Source organism: Zea mays, chromosome 1, assembly GCF_902167145.1.
Source record: "Zea mays cultivar B73 chromosome 1, Zm-B73-REFERENCE-NAM-5.0, whole genome shotgun sequence".
Classification (NCBI taxonomy): domain Eukaryota; kingdom Viridiplantae; phylum Streptophyta; class Magnoliopsida; order Poales; family Poaceae; genus Zea; species Zea mays.
Genome location: NC_050096.1, coordinates 62,077,881 through 62,098,902, shown reverse-complemented (window position 1 = coordinate 62,098,902; position 21,022 = coordinate 62,077,881). Strand labels below are relative to the sequence as shown.

At 45.5% G+C, this 21,022-nt stretch overlaps 1 protein-coding gene and 1 pseudogene across 3 annotated transcripts; both read left to right on the top strand.

The window, feature by feature from the left end:
• Window positions 1–12,662: 12,662 nt before the first annotated feature.
• On the top strand, window positions 12,663–14,246 carry LOC103635087 (S-norcoclaurine synthase 1-like; annotated as a pseudogene). Its single transcript, NR_156696.1, has 3 exons — window positions 12,663–13,006; window positions 13,102–13,683; window positions 13,759–14,246. The product of NR_156696.1 is annotated as an S-norcoclaurine synthase 1-like (transcript).
• Window positions 14,247–15,761: 1,515 nt separating this feature from the next.
• Window positions 15,762–18,252, top strand: LOC100276415 (uncharacterized). Of its 2 annotated transcripts, none has more exons than XM_035965608.1 (2): window positions 15,762–16,204; window positions 16,347–18,252. In XM_035965608.1, the coding sequence occupies exon 2, from the start codon at window positions 17,263–17,265 to the stop codon at window positions 18,124–18,126; it is 864 nt and encodes a 287-aa protein (XP_035821501.1). In that variant the 5' UTR covers window positions 15,762–16,204; window positions 16,347–17,262; the 3' UTR covers window positions 18,127–18,252. The 2 variants fall into 2 exon arrangements, with proteins under 2 accessions (XP_035821501.1, NP_001143686.2); NM_001150214.2 differs by having other exon boundaries at window positions 15,902–16,204; window positions 16,949–18,251.
• Window positions 18,253–21,022: the final 2,770 nt, after the last annotated feature.

Below are 21,022 nucleotides of genomic sequence, written 5' to 3'. Positions count from 1 at the left end.
CACACCGGACAGTCCGGTGCGCTAGACCAGGGTGCCTTTGGGATGTCTTTAGCTCTCTTTATTTGAACCCATCTTTGGTCTTTTTATTGGTTTGTTGTGAACCTTTGGCACCTGTAAAACTTATAGACTAGAGCAAACTAGTTAGTCCATTTATCTGTGTTGGGCAATTCAACCACCAAAATCAATTTAGGAAAAGGTGTAAGCCTATTTCCCTTTCAATCTCCCCCTTTTTGGTGATTGATGCCAACACAAACCAAAGCAAATATAGAAATGCATAATTGAACTAATTTGCATAATTGTAAGTGCAAAGGTTGCTTGGAATGAAACCAATATATTCTCATAAGATGCGCATGGATTGATTTCTTTTTCATTTTCAACATTTTGGACCACGCTTGCACCACATGTTTTGTTTTTGCAAATTCTTTTGTAAATTCTTTTCAAAGTTCTTTTGCAAATAGTCAAGGAACAAATGAGTAAGATTTTGAGAAGCATTTTCAAGATTTGAAATTTTCTCCCCCTGTTTCAAATGCTTTTTCCTTTGACTAAACAAAACACCCCCTCAATCAAATTCTCCTCTTAGTGTTCAAGAGGGTTTTAGATATTAGTTTTGAAAGGGGTTGTACCAATTTGAAATTCTAATAAGATACCGATTGAAAATCATCAATTGAAAAATCTTTGCTTAACTCAAATTTTTGAAAATTGGTGGTGGTGCGGTCCTTTTGCTTTGGGCTAATACTTTCTCCCCCTTTGGCATGAATCGCCAAAAACAGATACTTGAGTGAAATATAAGCCCTTAGTAACTAATTTCTCCCCCTTTGGCGAACACAATATGAGTGAAGATTATACCAAAGTTGGAGAGTGGCTCGGAGCGACGGCGAAGGATGAGTAATTTGATGGAGTGGAGTGGAAGCCTTTGTCTTCGCCGAAGATTCCAATTCCCTTTTAATCTATGACTTGGTTTGAAATACACTTGAAAACACATTAGTCATAGCATATAAAAGAGACATGATCAAAGGTATATTAATGAGCTATGTATGCAAGACATCAAAAGAAATTCCGAGAATCAAGAATATTTAGCTCATGCCTAAGTTTGTTAAATGTTTGTTCATCTAGTGGCTTGGTAAAGATATCGGCTAATTGTTCTTTGGTGTTAATATATGCAATATCGATATCCCCCTTTTGTTGGTGATCCCTTAGAAAATGATACCAAATGGCTATGTGTTTAGTGCGGCTATGTTCAACGGGATTATCCGCCATGCGGATTGCACTCTCATTATCACATAGAAGAGGAACTTTGGTTAATTTGTAACCATAGTCCCTAAGGGTTTGCCTCATCCAAAGCAATTGCGCGCAACAATGGCCTGCGGCAATATACTCGGCCTCGGCGGTAGAAAGAGCAACGGAATTTTGCTTCTTTGAAGCCCAAGACACCAGAGACCTTCCCAAGAACCGGCAAGTCCCCGATGTGCTCTTTCTATTAATTTTACACCCCGCCCAATCGGCATCTGAATAACCAATTAAAATCAAATGTGGATCCCCTAGGATACCAAAGCCCAAACTTAGGAGTATAAACTAAATATCTCAAGATTCGTTTTACGGCCCTAAGGTGAGCTTCCTTAGGGTCGGCTTGGAATCTTGCACACATGCATACGGAAAGCATAATATCCGGTCGAGATGCACATAAGTAGAGTAAAGAACCTATCATCGACCGGTATACCTTTTGATCTACGGATTTACCTCCCGTGTCGAGGTCGAGATGCCCATTTGTTCCCATGGGTTTCTTGATGGGCTTGGCATCCTTCATCCCAAACTTGTTTAGAATGTCTTGAATATACTTCGTTTGGCTAATGAAGGTGCCCTCTTGGAGTTGCTTCACTTGAAATCCCAAGAAGTACTTCAACTCCCCCATCATAGACATCTCGAATTTCTGTGTCATGATCCTACTAAATTCCTCACATGTAGATTCGTTAGTAGACCCAAATATAATATCATCAACATAAATTTGGCATACAAACAAATCATTTCCAAGTGTTTTAGTAAATAAAGTAGGATCGACCTTTCCGACTTTGAAGCCATTAGTGATAAGGAAATCTCTTAGGCATTCATACCATGCTCTTGGGGCTTGCTTGAGCCCATAAAGCGCCTTAGAGAGTTTATATACATAGTTAGGGTACTCACTATCTTCAAAGCCAGGAGGTTGCTCAACATAGACCTCTTCCTTGATTAGTCCATTGAGGAAGGCACTTTTCACGTCCATTTGGTAAAGCTTAAAGCCATGGTAAGTAGCATAGGCAAGTAATATACAAATTGACTCAAGCCTAGCTATGGGTGCATAGGTTTCACCGAAATCCAAACCTTCGACTTGTGAATATCCCTTGGCCACAAGTCGGGCTTTGTTCCTTGTCACCACACCATGCTCATCTTGCTTATTGCGGAAGACCCACTTGGTTCTATAACATTTTGGTTAGGACGTGGGACTAAATGCCATACATCATTCCTTGTGAAATTGTTGAGCTCCTCTTGCATTGCCACCACCCAATCCGAATCTTGAAGTGCTTCCTCTACCCTGTGTGGCTCAATAGAGGAAACAAAAGAGTAATGTTCACAAAAATGAGCAACACGAGATCGAGTAGTTACCCCCTTTTGAATATCACCGAGGATGGTGTTCACGAGGTGATCTCGTTGGATTGCTTGGTGGACTCTTGGATGTGGCGGTCTTGGAACTTGTTCGTCTTCCACATCTTGATCATAGGCATCTCCCCCTTGATCATTGATCTCTTCTTGAGGTGGCTCAACTTCTTGATCTTCTCCTTCATCATTTTGAGCTTCATCCTCATCGTGAGTTGGTGGAGATGCTTGCATGGAGGAAGATGGTTGATCTTGTGCTTGTGGAGGCTCTTCGGATTCCTTAGGACACACATCCCCAATGGACATGTTCCTTAGCGCGACGCACAGAGCCTCTTCATCATCTAGCTCATCAAGATCAACTTGCTCTACTTGAGAGCCGTTAGTCTCATCAAACACAATGTCACAAGAAACTTCAACTAGTCCAGTGGACTTGTTAAAGACTCTATATGCCCTTGTGTTTGAATCATATCCTAGTAAAAAGCCTTCTATAGCCTTAGGAGCAAATTTAGATTTTCTACCTCTTTTAACAAGAATAAAGCATTTGCTACCAAAGACTCTAAAATATGAAACATTTGGCTTTTTACCGGTTAGGAGTTCGTACGATGTCTTCTTGAGGATTCGGTGTAGATATAACCGGTTGATGGCGTAGCATGCGGTGTTGACCGCCTCCGCCCAAAACCGATCCGAAGTCTTGTACTCATCAAGCATGGTCCTTGCCATGTCCAATAGAGTTCTGTTCTTTCTCTCCACTACACCATTTTTTTGTGGTGTGTAGGGAGAAGAGAACTCATGCTTGATGCCCTCCTCCTCAAGAAAGCCTTCAATTTGAGAGTTCTTGAACTCCATCCCGTTGTCGCTTCTTATTTTCTTGATCCTTAAGCCGAACTCGTTTTGAGCTCGTCTCAAGAATCCCTTTAAGGTCTCTTGGGTATGAGATTTTTCCTGCAAAAAGAACACCCAAGTGAAGCGAGAATAGTCATCCACAATAACTAGACAGTACTTACTCCCGCCGATGCTTATGTAAGCAATCGGACCTAAAAGATCCATGTGTAGGAGCTCGAGTGGCCTATCAGTCGTCATGATGTTCTTGTGTGGATGATGAACACCAACTTGCTTCCCTGCCTGACATGCGCTACAAACCCTGTCTTCCTCAAAATGAACATTTGTTAGTCCCAAAATGTGTTCTCCCTTTAGAAGCTTGTGAAGATTCTTCATACCAACATGTGCTAGTCGGTGATGCCAGAGCCAACCCATGTTAGTCTTAGCAATTAAGCAAGTGTCGAGTTCAGCTCTATCAAAATCTACTAAGTATAGCTGACCCTCTAACACTCCCTTAAATGCTACTGAATCATCACTTCTTCTAAAGACAGTAACACCTATATCCGTAAAAAGACAGTTGTAGCCCATTTTACATAATTGCGAAACGGAAAGCAAGTTATAATCTAAAGAATCTACAAGAAAAACATTGGAAATGGAATGGTCAGGTGATATAGCAATTTTACCCAATCCTTTGACCAAACCTTGATTTCCATCCCTAAATGTGATAGTTCGTTGGGGATCTTGGTTTTTCTCGTAGGAGGAGATCATCTTCTTCTCCCCTGTCATGTGGTTTGTGCACCCGCTATCGATGATCCAACTTGAGCCCCCGGATGCATAAACCTACAAAACAATTTTAGTTCTTGATTTTAGGTACCCAAACAGTTTTGGGTCCTTTGACATTAGATACAAGAACTTTGGGTACCCAAACACAAGTCTTTGATCCCTTGTGTTTGCCCCCAACATACTTGGCAACTACTTTGCCGGATTTGTTAGTCAAAACATAGGATGCATCAAAAGTTTTAAATGAAATGTTAGAATCATTTGATGCAATAGGAGTTTTCTTCTTAGGCAATTTTGCACGGGTTGATTGCCTAGAGCTAGATGTCTCACCCTTATACATAAAAGCATGATTAGGGCCAGAGTGAGACTTCCTAGAGTGAATTCTCCTAATTTTATGCTCAGGATAACCGGCAGGGTACAAAATGTAGCCCTCGTTATCCTGAGGCATGGGAGCCTTGCCCTTAACAAAGTTAGACAATCTTTTAGGAGGGGCATTAAGTTTGACATTGTCTCCCTTTTGGAAGCAAATGCCATCCTTGATGCCAGGGCGTCTCCCATTATAGAGCATGCTTCTAGCAAATTTAAAATTTTCATTTTCTAAGTCATGCTCATTAATTTTGGCATTAAGTTGAGCTATGTGATCATTTTGTTTCTTAATTAAAGCTAGGTGATCATGAATAGCATCAACATTAATGTCTCTACATCTAGTGCAAATGGAAACATGCTCAACGATAGATGTAGAGGGTTTGCAAGATTTTAGTTCAACAATCTTAGCATGTAAAATGTCAATTTCATTTCTAAGATTGGAAATGGTAACATTGCAAACATCTAAGTCCTTAGCCTTAGCAATTAATTTTTCATTCTCATTTCTAAGGCTAGCAAGAGAGACATTCAATTCTTCAATCTTAGCAAGTAAACTAACATTATCATCTCTAAGATTGGGAATTGAAACATCACAAACATTTGAATCAACCTTAGCAATTATTTTAGCATTTTCATTTCTAAGGTTGGCAATAATATCATGGCAAGTGCTTAGCTCACTAGATAGTTTTTCACATTTCTCTACTTCTAGAGCGTAAGCATTCTTAACCTTAACATGCTTCTTGTTTTCTTTAATTAGGAAGTCCTCTTGAGAGTCCAAGAGTTCATCCTTCTCATGAATAGCACTAATTAATTCATTTAATTTTTCTTTTTGTTGCATGTTTAGGTTGGCAAAAAGGGTGCGCAAATTATCCTCCTCATCACTAGAATTATCCTCATCACTAGAGGTTGCATATTTAGTGGAGGATTTTGATTTTACCTTTTTCCTTTTGTCGTCCTTTGCCATGAGGCACTTGTGGCTGACGTTGGGGAAGAGGAGCCCTTTGGTGACAGCGATGTTGGCGGCGTCCTCGTCGGAGGAGGAGTTGGAGGAGCTCTCGTCGGAGTTCCATTCGCGGCACACATGGGCATCGCCTCCCTTCTTCTTGTAGTATCTCTTCTTTTCTCTCCTCTTTCCCTTCTTGTCGTCGCCCCTGTCACTGTCACTTGATAATGGACATTTTGCAATAAAATGACTGGGCTTACCACACTTGTAGCACACTTTTTTGGAGAGGGACTTGTAGTCCTTCCCTCTCCTTTGCTTGAGGATTTGGCGGAAGCTCTTGATGATGAGCTCCATTTCCTCGTTGTCGAGCTTGGAGGCGTCGATGGGAGTCTACTTGATGTAGACTCTTCCTTCTTTTCCTCCGTCGCCTTGAATGCGACCGGTTGTGCTTCGGGCGTGGAGGGGCCATCTTGCTCGATGATTTTCTTTGAGCCTTTGATCATCAATTCAAAGCTCACAAATTTTCCTATTACTTCCTCGGGAGACATTAGTGTATACCTAGGATCACCACATATTAATTGTACTTGCGTAGGGTTAAGAAAAACGAGTGATCTAAGAATAACCTTGACCATTTCGTGGTCATCCCATTTTTTGCTCCCGAGGTTGCGCACTTGGTTCACCAAGGTCTTGAGCCGGTTGTACATCTCTTGTGGCTCCTCCCCTTGGCGAAGACGGAAGCGACCGAGCTCCCCCTCGATCGTCTCCCGTTTGGTGATCTTGGTCACCTCGTCTCCTTCGTGCGTGGTCTTTAGCACGTCCCAAATCTCCTTGGCACTCTTCAATCCTTGCACCTTGTTATACTCCTCTCGACTTAGAGAGGTGAGGAGTATAGTGGTGGCTTGGGAGTTGAAGTGCACGATTTGGGCCACCTCGTCCTCATCATAATCTTCATCCCCTACGGATGGCACCTGTACAACAAACTCAACAACATCTCATATGCTTTTGTGGAGTGAGGTTAGGTGATATCTCATCATATCACTCCACCTAGAATAATCTTCACCGTCAAATGTCGGTGGTTTGCCTAATGGGACGGAAAGTAATGGAGTATGCTTAGGAATGCGAGGATAGCGTAGGGGGATCTTACTATACTTCTTGCGCTCTTGGCACTTAGAAGTGACGGACGCGGCGTCGGATCCGGATGTAGAGGGCGAGGAAGAATTGGTCTCGTAGTAGACCACTTTCTTCATTTTCTTCTTCTTCTCGCCACTCTTGTGTGATTGAATGCGTGAAGGGGATCCATCCTTCTTGTTGTTGGCGGACTCCCTTGATGGAGCCTTCCCATGGCTTGTAGCGGACTTCTCACCGCCGATCACCATCTTCTTGGCGTGATCTCCCGACATCACTTTGAGCGGTTAAGCTCTAATGAAGCACCGGGTTCTGATACCAATTGAAAGTCGCCTAGAGGGGGGGTGAATAGGGCGAATCTGAAATTTATAAACTTAAGCACAACTACAGGCCGGGTTAGCGTTAGAAATATGAATGAGTCCGAGAGAGAGGGCGAAAAACAAATCGCAAGCAAATAAAGAGTGAGACACGAGGATTTGTTTTACCGAGGTTCGGTTCTTGCAAACCTACTCCCCGTTGAGGTGGTCACAAAGACCGGATCTCTTTCAACCCTTTCCCTCTATCAAACGGTCACTTAGACCGAGTGAGCTTCTCTTCTCAATCAAATGGGACACAAAGTCCCCGCAAGGACCACCACACAATTGGTGTCTCTTGCCTCGATTACAATTGAGTTGATCACAAGAAAGAATGAGAAAAAAGAAGCAATCTAAGCGCAAGAGCTCAAATGAACACAAGTCACTCTCTTACTAGTCACGATTTGATTTGGAATGATCTATGGACTTGGGAGAGGATTTGATCTCTTTGGTGTGTCTTGTATTGAATGCTATAGCTCTTGTAAGGTGTAGGAAGTGTGAAAACTTGGATGCAATAAATGGTGGGGTGGTTGGGATATTTATAGCCCCAACCACAAAAAGTGGCCGTTGGGAGGCTGTCTGTCGCATGGCGCACCGGACAGTCCGGTGCGCCACCGGACACTGTCCGGTGCGCCAGCCACGTCAGCCGGTCGTTGGGTTCTGACCGTTGGAGCTCTGACTAGTGGGGCCTCTGGGTTGTCCGGTGGTGCACCGGATAGGTCCTATAGACTGTCTGGTGCCCCTTCTGCGTGTGCTCTGACTCTGGCGCGCACTATAGTGCATTTAATGTGGTTGCAGTCGACCGTTGGCGTGAAGTAGCTGTTGCTCTGCTGGCACACCGGACAGTCCGGTGAATTATAGCGGAGCGGCCTCCCATTTTCCCGAAGGTAGCGAGTTCAGCGTCAAGTTCCCTGGTGCACCGGACACTGTCCGGTGGCACACCGTACAGTCTAGTGCGCCAGACCAGGGTGCCTTTGGCATGTCTTTAGCTCTCTTTATTTGAACCCATCTTTGGTCTTTTTATTGGCTTGTTGTGAACCTTTGGCACCTGTAAAACTTATAGACTAGAGCAAACTAGTTAGTCCATTTATTTGTGTTGGGCAATTCAACCACCAAAATCAATTTAGGAAAAGGTGTAAGCCTATTTCCCTTTCAGTTTCCCGAATGGAATTGATAGCAAATGAGGATTAGAATTAAATGGAATACGAGAATAATCAAATGAATAGTTTTGATTCACCGGTTTCTTCTTTGATGAGGAGTCATCGTCGTCGTCGTGTGGTGAAGAAGATGAGGCATCACTGTCGTAGTAGATGATCTTCTTGATGTGCCTCTTCTTCTTCCCGTCCTTCTTCTTGTGACTCAAGCCAGAGTCAGTGGGCTTGTCGTCTCTTGGATCGTTGAAGAGGGACTCCTTCTCCTTGTCGTTGACCACCATCCCCTTTCCCTTAAGATCCATCTCTTCGGGCGGTTAGTCCCTTAAGTGAAGAGAAAGGCTCTGATGCCAATTGTGAGCACCTAGAGGGGGTGAATAGGTGATCCTGTAAAATTCAACACTAAATTCCAACAACCTTGATTATAAAGATATTAGTGCGGGTTAATCAAGTCAATGAGACGAGCTCTTGCGAACACAGACAATCAAAGAGAGAGCAATCACAAGAGACACGCGATTTTATCCCGTGGTTCGGCCAAGTAACACTTGCCTACTTCCAACGTTGTGGCGTCCCAATGGACGAGGGTTGCACTCAACCCCTTTCAAGTGATCCAATGATCAACTTGAATACCACGACTTTTCTTCCTTATATCTTTTTCCTGTTTGTGAGGAATCTTCACAAGTTGGAGCCTCTCGCCCTTACAAGATTGATCACAAAGAACGCACAAGAGTAAGGTTGGGAAGAGAAACGCACACAAGACACAAATCGCAACACACCCACGCACACAAGAGAAGACTTGAGCTCAAATGACAACACAGAGAGTCCTTGACTCGAATAGAGCTCAAATCTCTAACACAGTGAAACGAATGTGCGAGAACAGAGTCTGGATGCTTTAGGATTCTTAGTGAATGCTTTAGGATGCTTAGTGAATGCTTGTGTCTCTCCTCCATGCACCTAGGGGTCCCTTTTATAGCCCTAAGGCAGCTAGGAGCCGTTGGAGGCCAACAAGGAAGGCCATCCTTGCCTTCTGTCGAGTGGCGCACCGGACAGTCCGGTGCGCCACCGGACAGTCACTGTAGACGGTCCAGTGCCGATCTCCTTCCTTTTCTGGCGTAGACGACCGTTGCAGCTCCGGGCCAGTTGGCGCAGCGAACACTGTCCGGTGCACACCGGACAGTCCGGTGCCCCCTGCCGACCGTTGGCCCGGGCCACGCGTCGCCCGCGGATTGCGGGCCGACCGTTGCACTGGCGACCGTTGGCTCACCGGACAGTCCGGTGAATTATAGCCGTACGCCGCTGATCTTTTCCCGAGAGCGACCTTTTCATCGGAGTCCAGCCTGCACCACCGGACACTGTCCGGTGCACCACCGGATAGTCCGGTGTGCCAGACTGAGCTGAGTTTTGGCTGCACCGAGCCAAGTCTGTTTGGTTCTTTTCTTCTCCTCTTCTCACTGTTTCTAGCACTTAGATAAAACATATTAGTACTTAAAAACTATGTACTAAGTCTAGAAATATACCTTCTCTTTGATTTACACTTCTCTCTTCATTGAGCACATAAGAACTTAATCGAATATGTTGGGCAATTAATCACCAAAACATAATAGAAATTACCCAAGGGCACATTTCCCTTTCACCAAATATGTTCTACCATGGTCTTCTTTGGTTTTCATTTCCGGTTGGTACATTTGCTGCACAGGCATGAGACTAGACTCGCTCCTTTAGCTGCTTCGCCATATGCTCGTTCCACGAAATCATCGGTCTTTCTAATCCATTCAGGGGTGACATCGTTCCTTCCTCTACGGCCCGTGTACATCCACTCATGGAACTCCATCCTCTAACAGAAGCCTAGCAATAGAAAATTTCGGCAGCACCTCCCCTGCACGGGGAGGTTTCGAAATCCTGCAAATAAAACTATCAGCACGATGGCTAACATACACACATAATTCAACGGCACGATGGCCGACAATCACACATATATATATTCAATCCATGAGACATCACGCATAATTCAACAACACAATTCATATATATCCTTGGAATATGCATGTTTTAGAGTTCGGCATTCTTTTATTAATCTACTAGAAAAAAGGTTATCCACACAATGCAAATTCTAAGTACCTAGTGGCTAGAGATAATATAACTCTAACTATCCATCACATTATCAATCACATGCTCAACAAAAATAGAGAATGATTTACCAAACAGCGGCGTGGTACCGAGCGCGACGGCGGTTGAGGGCGAGGCGTGGGGACGGCGGTTGAGGCCAGGGCGCGGCGACGGCAGTGTGGGGGCGCGGCGCGGCGGTGGCGCGGAGCGGCGGTGACGGGGCGTTGCGGCGGTGTCGGGGCGGCGGGCGAGCGAGGGCGAGGGAGAGGGGCACGGGCGCGGTGGCCGGGCGAGGGCAAGGGCGCGGCGGGCGGGCGCGGCCTTGGCGAGGGGCGGTCACGGCCGCGGCGAGGGGCGGGCGGACGGCACGGCAAGGTGCGAGCGGACGACGCGGGCGAGGTGAGCGGTGGCGGGGTGAGCGGAAAGTGACAGAGAGTGAGAGGAGAGGAAGAAGGAGAAAGGAGAAGACATGGCCGGTTTATTTCACTTCTTTGCCGAGTGCCCGTGATCTGGCACTCGGCAAAGATTTTTTTAAATTTTAAAATATTCTTTATCGAGTGCCAGATCGCGGGCACTCGACAAAAACGGCTTTGCCGAGTGTCAAACGACAGGTACTCGGCAAATATTTGTTCTAGGGTCTTTGCCGAGTGCCGAGGGATGGCACTCAGCAAAGAAGATTCTTTGCCGAGTGTCAACCGACTAACACTCGGCAAAGCTTTCTTTACTGAGTGTTACCTCTAGACACTCGGTAAAGTACATTTTTATTTTTTTATTTTCCCAACCAAACTTTTTGTGGTATGTTCCTACACTATGTAGACCTACATGTACCATTTTGGGACAATTATAACAGTGTTTTCTATAGCTAGTAGATTTAGTTCGTTTATTTGAATTTCTTCGAAAAATTCACATTTGAACTGCAAGTCACTCGAAACTTGGAAAACCGTGCATGCAAATAAACATAATATCCATGCTATTTAGCACAAGTTACGACCGATTTCATGAGCGGACCAGAAACTTCGAACACCAAGCTTACTCAACATGGTCGTGAACTTGCCATCCAGTTGTTTAAAAATTGTATAAAACACAAAAAAGTCAACAAATTATGAAACTTGTTCACGTGTCATGATATCATATGTAGAGGCTGTGATAAAAAATTGAGAATGTTTTGAGAAAGTTGTGACGTACTATGTGTAGAAACCTAGGAGAACTACATTGAAACTATGATTTTATGTGTAGTTCTCCTAGGTTTCTACACATAGTACGTCTCAACTTTCTCGAAACATTCTCATTTTTTTCACAGCCTCTACATATGATATCATGACACGTGGACAGGTTTCATGATTTTTTGACTTTGTTTGTGTTTTATACAATTTTTAAACAACAGGATGACAAGTTCATAGCCACGTTGAGTGAGCATGGTGCTTGAAGTTTCCGGTCCGCTCATGAAATCAGTCGTAACTTGTGCTAAATAGCATTTGTATCATTTTTGCATGTACGGTTTTCCAAGTTTCGAGTGACTTGCAGTTCAAATCTAAATTTTCCGAAGAAATTCAAATAAACAAACTAAATCTACTAGCTATTGAAAACACTGTTATAATTGTCCCAAAATGGTACATGTAGGTCTATATAGTGTAGGAACATATCACAAAAAGTTTGGTTGTCAAAATTAAAAAAATAAAAATATACTTTGCCGAGTGTCATCTGATTGACACTCGGCAAAGAATCCTCTTTGCCGAGTGCCTACTTTCAGCCATCGGCAAAGGTTAACGACTGTTATCTTTAGATAGCCGCTGATGGCTCTTTGCCGAGGGTTCAGCACTCGGCAAAGCTATTTTTGTCGAGTGTAATTCTGTACCAAGTGTCCTGCACTCGGTAAACGAGATCGTTACCGAGTGCAGGATTTTGCCGAGTGCGGCTCTCGGTAAAAGCATCTTTGTCGAGTGCCCGACAAAAAGCACTCGATAAAGGCCTGGATTTCGATTTCGATAGTGAAAGCATTAAATATGATATATAGAGAGAGAGAGTATCCACTAAACCAAAAAGCAGCAGTTCCGGAGACTTCCCTAGCTGTTTCTACAGTCTACGAAATTAGCAAGCTCGCTACGTCAACTACGAGAACGGTCGGCCTCACCGGCCGTTCTTGGCACAATCATCGTGTTTGTGAATGCAAGTAGACCACGTAAGTGTGTGTGGGTGCATGAGAAGAGAGATATCACATACAATTTATTTTGTTTTCCTGGACTAGATTGTGCCAGCATACGCAAACAAACTTGGCAGGTATGGATCATCACGTGGTGAAGACGACGCACGTAAGTGGACCACCGCCTTCTGGCTGCCTGATCCTGATTTCCACGATATTCGATATATATATTATATTTGTGTAAATCAGCCTCATCACCTGGTGGTGCTGGAAAAGAAGTCCGAACGGAGGAGCAGAGCTCGATCCCAATTAACAATGTCGTCCGCAGCAAGAAGCACTGGTTCTCTCCCGGTGGCTAACGTCCAGGCGCTCGCGGAGGCTTGCAATGACGACGGGGGCGACGTCCAGGTGCCCGAGAGATATCTCAGCAAGGATCCCAGCAGCGCGGAGGAGGTCGTCGTCGTAGCCGGCGACGACAGCGCCTGCAGGGCGATTCCTGTCATCGATCTCCGTAGCCCGTAGGTTGCTCGATCCGGAGTCATCGGAGGAGGAGACCGCCAAGCTGGCGTCTGCCTGCCTCGACTGGGGCTTCTTCCAGGTACGAGTACGTTCTTGAGGTGGTCGGATCATTTGCTGCTTGTGTTGTATATCAACCATGAGCCGGCGGCCGGTCCGGCCTGTGCTGCTGTGCAGCTAATCAACCATGGAATTCCGGACGAGGTGACCGGAAACCTGATGAACGACGTGGCTGGGTTCTTCGGGCAGCCGCTGGACGCCAAGAAGGAATGCGCGCAGCAGGCCGACAGCCTCGAAGGATACGGGCAGGCCTTCGTGGTGTCAGAGGACCAGAAGCTGGACTGGGCCGACATGCTCTTCCTCATCGTGCAGCCGAGGGAGGCCAGGGACACGCGCTTCTGGCCGACGCGCCCCGCGTCCTTCGGGGACTCCGTGGACTCCTACTCCCTGGAAGCTTCGAGGCTAGCGTACCGCCTGCTGGAGCTCATGGCCAGGGGCGTCGGGGCCGCCGACCCGGCGTCGCTAAGACGCGTGTTCGAGGGGCAGACGCAGGGCATGCGGGTGAACTACTACCCGCCGTGCCGGCGGGCGGCGGACCGGGTGCTGGGCCTGTCGCCACACACCGACGCGTCCGGCCTGACGCTGCTGCTGCAGGCCAGCAACGGCGTGCAGGGCCTGCAGGTCAGGAAGGACGGCAGGTGGTTCGCCGTGGACGCCATCGACGGCGCCCTCGTCGTCAACGTCGGCGACTTTCTTGAGGTACGTACGTGCTGTCAGTTTTGTGTGGATTCTATGTGGCTGATGTATATCGATCGTCTTGTGTCCGTTTTGCAGATCCTGAGTAATGGAAAATTCACCAGCGTTGAGCACAGGGCCGTGGTACACCCAACCAGAGAGAGAATGTCGGCGGCGCTGTTCCTGTACCCTCGCCAGAACATGAGGGTTGGCCCATTGCCGGAGTTCGTGAATGGCGGTAATGAGCGGTATGGATCAACGGATTATGAGGAATTTATGAAGCATTACTTTGCAACGAAGCTTGACGGAAGGAAGCACCTAGACAGATTGAAGTTGGAGCAGTAGGCAGTAGCTATCTCTACCGTATCTATCTCGCTGGAGGGACCAATAAATAATTTTTCTATGCGATAAATACTTCGTCCTCAAGCACCTAGAGAGCAGATATAAATAATGTTCTCCAGCTTTGATTCGCAAAAAATGCGCATGATTCAAAATGTGTTATGATAGGATAGGATCGACTCGGTCCATGACCGAGACGGTCAAGATCAACCCTAACATTCTCTCCATTTAATCTCATACTCATTTTCTTATACTTACAACTTTTACTTTATTAACGTCTTAATTTCATAACTTATGGTTTTCACTTCACAATACATCAGTACACCAACACCAAGACATTTAAGCAACTTGTTAGGTACTATTGAACTCAATGACTATAGTGCACATTTCTATCTCAAAGTATAGAACCTAAAACTTGAGGAAGATGGTTGTATTTTTATGACCCCTTAGTCCAGAATCATAGGTGCTCCATTAAACCTATACTGGTTACGAGTTTTCTAAATACGTTGAGTATAAGCCCTTTAGTGAGCAGACCTGCAAACATTTGCTCTGTACGTATATGTATATGCTCATGGTCAATTATTTGATCATGAACTCTCTTCTTTATAACATAATATTTAATGTCAATATGCTTGACAACAACACTTGAGAAAGCTAAGTGATGGTAACACAATTTATATGGTTAGATCTTGTATGTCTATCTTAAGTGGTTGAGAAAATGGTTAAGGTGTGCCACGCATGTACGCGCCGCCACCGAGCCAAAGCGAGACAAGGCGTGATCACGGTCAGTCGGGTCACAACATGGTGTGATGTAGACACAGAGCGTGCAGGGAATCAAAATGTCACAGAGTTAGAGCGTGTGCAAGGAGTTTTAGAAGTTTCATAGCTTGTAACTCCAGAAGTTACTCGTCCGGTTGTGAAGTTTCCTTATGATCTCCCACACCCGCTCGATTTTCGCGTCGTATAATCTTTCGGGTTCGCTTGGTTCTCCCGATGTCTAATCTCCTATGTCTCTTTGATTCTCCTTGTTCACCTATATAAACTCCATCTTGTCTTTGTTTATCGGTTCGCTTTCGCTGATGTTGTTTTAGCTGTTAGCCAAGCACTCAGTTTTAGTTCTTGCGCACACAAACACAGGAAGAACAGGCCTTCGAAACAAGTGTCGTCCAAGAGTTCACCTGCTCGGGTTAAGGACGATAAACACAATTTTGGGTAGTGTTCGTAAGCGCCATGATTGCTCGCTTGCTCCTCTCATTTTTGGTGCTAAGCTATGTTCTCTCCTTCATGGTATATTGCTTTGGTAGTGATCAACACAATTACATACCAACACTGCATCTAACGAAATGGCTACATCGACTAGCGCCGCTAGGTATGTTTTGTCTTCTTGATTGTTTAAAGTCTTGTTTCTTTGTACTTCTTATATGTTTATCGTGATAAAATGGAACGATGTCACCAAGTTGTCATTATACTTTTTCTAGATTAAACTACAATTAAAAATATCTACATATCTAGCACTAACATAATGTCAGAAAGTTGTATCGTAAAAACTAAAATAGTGTATATTCTATAAAGTTGTGTTCAACAGATCGTATATATGGTAGCAGTATATGGTAGCAGTAATGTCATATTCTTAAAAAGTTGTCTCATAAAAACTAAAATAGTGTATATTCTATAAAATTGTGTTCAGCAAATCATATACATGGTCATGTAATATATTATAGATAACACTATTTATCGAGTGAAACTTGAAATAAAAATGTGTAATAGAAAATGTGATATGAGAAATACCGGAGATAGTCTCGTGAAGACCAAAAACATCAACAACCTGTGCGCCGGGACCCTCGAAGAAACAAAGAAAAAAGGTGTGCGCTGGCAGATCGGCACACGCTCGCCCTTTCTAGACCGGGGGTCGTCCTGCAACGCGGAGCGAGGAGGCTGCGAAAGAGACCACAACGCCGCGCAGCCGGCAGGCCGGCCGTCGCGTGGCTCGTTGATACGCCCGCGAACCGCGACCCCGCGTACGCCATGGTCCGGCCTGCGCTTATCCGGCGACATTACTCACGAGGCGATGGCGATGCGAGGAAGGACAGCTAGGACCTATCCTTATTTAAACCCTGACGCCACCTTGTGCTGTTCAAGGAGTGAATACTGAACAGTCCAGTCAGTCGTCTCTACCTCATACGCCTGACGAATCTTGATTCTTGAGGTGAGCCTGCCTCTCTCGTCTCCCTCTTCCCCTCGATGCTTCTTGCTCCTCCTGCAGCTGTAACCCTAGATCTGTGGGGGTTTTTTTTGGGTGGTGGGTGGTTCTGATTCAGTTTCCTGCCCGTGATTTCTTCTCTCACCAGCAAGACGCGGTCACTCCAATAGAACTATGCACAACCTGTTCGTCGCCTCCTCCCAGTGCCTGGCCAAAAGACTGATTGGTTTAAGCTTCACCAAAAAAAAAAGAGACTGATTGACTTCCCAACTTATGTTTCACTAGATTTTAGTTCATTACTAAGCAAGTGCTCAGCTCTTTTGTTGGCAATGAAGCAACCATAACATTGCTTCTATGGCCAATTGAAATGGCTAGTTCCATTCACTGTCATAGTGCAATACAAGCGCCAGGAAGAGTATCTGTGATGTAAATAACAGCTGTTGATTTTAGGACAGTCGTATTGATTTTGTGCTGCCGAGCAGGCTTGGAACTGGATGCCTTGGTTTTCCAGATCTGGGAGTTTGGTCGTTTTGGCCTACTCTGCACCGCTATTGAGATCCTCTCTTTCTATTAAGAAATTTAACTGATGGGCCAAAGTTTCAGCAGCACACTACATATTTTTTTTCTTTGAAGCAACATCTCACTAAAGTCATCTATCTACTCATTGGATGACTTTGGAGATCTGTTGATATAATATCAATTGGTATGCTGAGAAGAAACTAACCATAGTCCTGTGTTGTTATGCTCCAGCTTGATTGGGTGTCATCTCTTTTAGCTGCAACTGCAGCTGGCTGTGATCATGGCATCGCTGAGTGCTGACCTCTTTTACGACATACTCAAGCGTCTCGATGCTGCAGCTCTGGCAAGAGCAGGCTGTGCCTGCGCTGATTTTCGTGCCATATCAAATGAAGAGGATCTGTGGGAAAATGCCTGCACATCTCTGTGGCCATCAATGAGACGAGATGACGTTAGGAGCTTAATTGCCTCTGCTGGTGGGTTCAGGAAGTTCTATGCGGATTGTTTCACACTTATACTGAACAAGGACGTCCCTGTGGTTCAAGCCAATGAAACTAACTTCTTTGCCGAAGAATGGGCTGAGTCTTGACTACTACTACTACGACGACGGCGGCATGGACGATTCTGAAAACTCATTGCCTTCGGATTTCGTGTCTTTGATCGATGTATGGTACAAAGGCCATGCGCTCTACTCGAAGGTCATATGGGGAATTCCCAGCTCAGACAGTGCCAATGGATGGTTCTACAACTACCCGTTCCGGATCGACCTGTCTCAACACTCGGCTGAAAACAACGAGAACAACAACGGAGATGTATTCCTATCCACTGTCAGTGGCGTGTCACCGGTACCCTCAATGGAGCAAGAAAGGAAAGACGGCAAGCTATGGAGGGAGTTGAACGATGGTGTAAAGCTGAGCTGGATTGTTGTCAACAAGAAGATGAAGAGGGCAGTGAACCTGACGAGCTGGCACCCGCTGAGCGGGCAGAGGCACTGGCCGACCGATGCTGACTTCGTTCTGCGGTTCGGGTCTGTGCTTCCGGCGAAGGAGGTCCTGCCCTGCCAGGTGGCGGAATGCATCCTGCTGATGAAGTTCCGCGTGACAGGCATGGGCGGCGAGGAGGCTGGGGAGCCTTCGACGCTCGCGCTGACGGAACTGAGCATGCAGATCCAGGACATGGGCGGCGTCCATCTCAACGGCCGCTGCAGCCTCCTCCTCCTCAAGGAGGCGCTGAGCTGCCACCGCAGCAGGAACTACGATGAGGTGCTGGAGTCTTGCAATTTGTACCTCAAGGCACAGAGTGAGCTGAAGGAAGAGAAGATACGCAGCGAGTGCCGGTTCGACACGCTGTGTGTTTTCAGTGGCATTGCAATATTTGCTGCTATCTGCACCATGTGGTATAGAAAGTTTTAGAAGATCTGACTCCATAGGTAGATAAGGCTAGCTGCGGATTCAGTAAGTGTTGTAGTGATTCACATGTTTGAGAACTTGTAAACACTGTGTACTTATTAATGCTGGTTATTTAGTTCTCCTTAGATATTTCATGGGGAAAATAACCTAATGTCCTCATGTATGAAAGTGGAAAATAACCAAAATAACAACAACAACAACAACAACAACAAAGCCTTTTTTGTCCCAAGCACGTTGGGGTAGGCTAGAGATGAAACCCCGTATGAAAACCTCAGAGCTCAACCCCCAAAGAACAGAAAAGGGAAACAAAGGCAAAGGAGAACCGAAAACAACGAAACGGGGAAACACATAAAAGAGATAAAACCCACAAGGACCAGCAAGATCTAAAATGGACACAAGAAAAGGTCAAACGATTAAGGAGGAAAAGCGAAACTATCAATCAGGGTTCTGGCACGTGAATTGCACACTTCCACCCCTTCCTATCTGCGGCGAGCTCTTTGTCAATATTCCACTCCTTCAGGTCTCTCTTCACAGCCTCTGTCCACGTCAAAGTTGGTCGACCTCTACCTCTCTTCACATTTTCGGGACGCCTAATTATTCCGATATGCACTGGTGCCTCTTCAGGTCTTCGTTGGATATGTCCAAACCATCTCAAGCGATGTTGCATAAGCTTCTCCTCAATTGGCGCCACTCCTACTCTCTCTCGTATATCATCATTCCGGACTCGATCTCTCCTTGTGTGGCCACATATCCAGCGCAACATACGCATCTCTGCCACACTTAGTTGTTGGACATGTCGTCTTTTAGTGGGCCAACATTCTGCTCCATACAACATAGCCGGCCGGATTGCTGTCCTGTAGAATTTGCCTTTTAGTTTGCGTGGCACCCGGTGGTCGCATAAGACACCCGCAGCTTGTCGCCACTTCAACCATCCGGCTTTAATTCTATGACTGACATCCTCATCGATGTCTCCCTCCTTTTGAAGCATTGATCCTAAGTAACGAAAAGTGTCTTTCTTGGGTACCACTTGCCCATCAAGACTAACATCGCCATCCTCATACCCCATGGCACTGAAATCACACTTCATATACTCTGTTTTAGACCTACTAAGCCTAAAACCTTTTGCTTCCAGCGTCTGCCTCCACAATTCCAACTTTTGAGAAACACCACTCCTACTCTCCTCAATAAGTACCACATCATCGGCAAAAAGCATACACCACGGTAAAACTCCTTGTATGTCCCTTGTGACCTCATCTATCACCAAAGCGAAAAGATAAGGGCTCAAAGCCGACCCTTGATGTAGTCCTATGTTAATTGGAAAGTCATCGGTGTCTCCATCACTTGTTCGGACACTTGTCACAACATTAGTGTACATATCTTTAATAAGATTAATGTACTTTGTTGCTACTTTGTGTTTTTCCAAGGCCCACCACATTACACTCCTAGGTACTTTGTCATAAGCCTTCTCTAAGTCTATGAAGACCATATGCAGGTCTTTCTTTTGTTCTCTGAATCTCTCCATAAGTTGTCTTAGTAAGAAAATGGCCTCCATAGTTGATCTCCCGGGCATGAAACCAAACTGATTTTGGGTCACGCTCGTCATCTTTCGCAGGCGGTGTTCAATGACTCTCTCCCATAGCTTCATTGTATGGCTCATGAGCTTAATTCCACGGTAATTAGTACAACTTTGAACATCTCCTTTGTTCTTGAAGATTGGTACTAATGTACTCCGCCGCCACTCGTCGGGCATTCTGTTTGCCCGAAAGATGGTGTTGAAAAGCTTAGTCAGCCATACTATCGCTATGTCTCCGAGACATCTCCATACCTCGATAGGGATACCATCAGGGCCCATCGCCTTTCCTACCTTCATCCTTTTTAGCGCCTCCTTAACTTCATATTCTTGTATCCTTCGTACAAAACCCCTGTTGTTGTCATCGAATGGTTCGTCCAATTCTATTGTAGCACTCTCATTCCCTCCATTGAACAATTTGTTGAAGTACTCCTTCCATCTGTTCTTGATCTCTTCACTCTTCACTAATAGTTGGTTTGCTTCGTCCTTGATGCATTTGACTTGGTTGACATCCCTTGTCTTCCTTTCACGAATCTTGGCCATCCTATAGATATCCTTTTCTCCCTGCTTTGTGTCCAGCCGTTGATAAAGGTCGTCATAGGCTTGACCCCGGGCTCTACTAACCGCTCGCTTTGCAGACTTCTTCGCTATCCTGTACTTCTCTATGTTTTCTGCACACTTGTCATGATGTAAGCGTTTGTAGCAATCTTTCTTCTCCTTGATAGCCTTTTGGACATCTTCGTTCCACCACCAAGTGTCTTTAACTTCCCTTCTGTTCCCTTGACTCAACCCAAACTCTTCTGAAGCTATCTTTCGGATGCATGTCGCCATCTTCCTCCACATGATATTTGCGTCTTCCTCTCCTGCCCAAGGGCCCTCCTCGATAACTCTCTTCTTGAAAGTTTGGGCCACATCCCCTTTAAGCTTCCACCACTTTGTTCTAGTGACCTTGTTATGCTTATTTCGTTGTAAACGAATCTTAAAACGGAAGTCAGCAACGACAAGCCTATGTTGGGTTACCACACACTCTCCAGGTATAACCTTGCAATCTAAGCAGGCATGCCTGTCCTCTTTTCTCAAGAGGACGAAATCAATCTGGCTAGTGTGTTGGCCACTACTGAAGGTCACCAGGTGGGATTGCCTCTTCTTAAAGAAAGTGTTTGCTATAAACATGTCATAGGCTAGGGCAAAGTTCAGGATTTCCTCTCCTTCTTGATTCCTAGTCCCAAAGCCGAAGCCTCCATGTACACCCTCGAAACTGGTGCTAGATGTACCCACATGGCCATTGAGATCTCCTCCTATGAAGAGCTTCTCGCCAACTGGCACACT

What these genes read in the sequence shown, in the direction of transcription:
- LOC100276415 (XM_035965608.1), top strand. Translation starts at nt 17,263, where the DNA reads ATGAAACTAACTTCTTTGCCGAAGAATGGGCTGAGTCTTGACTACTAC.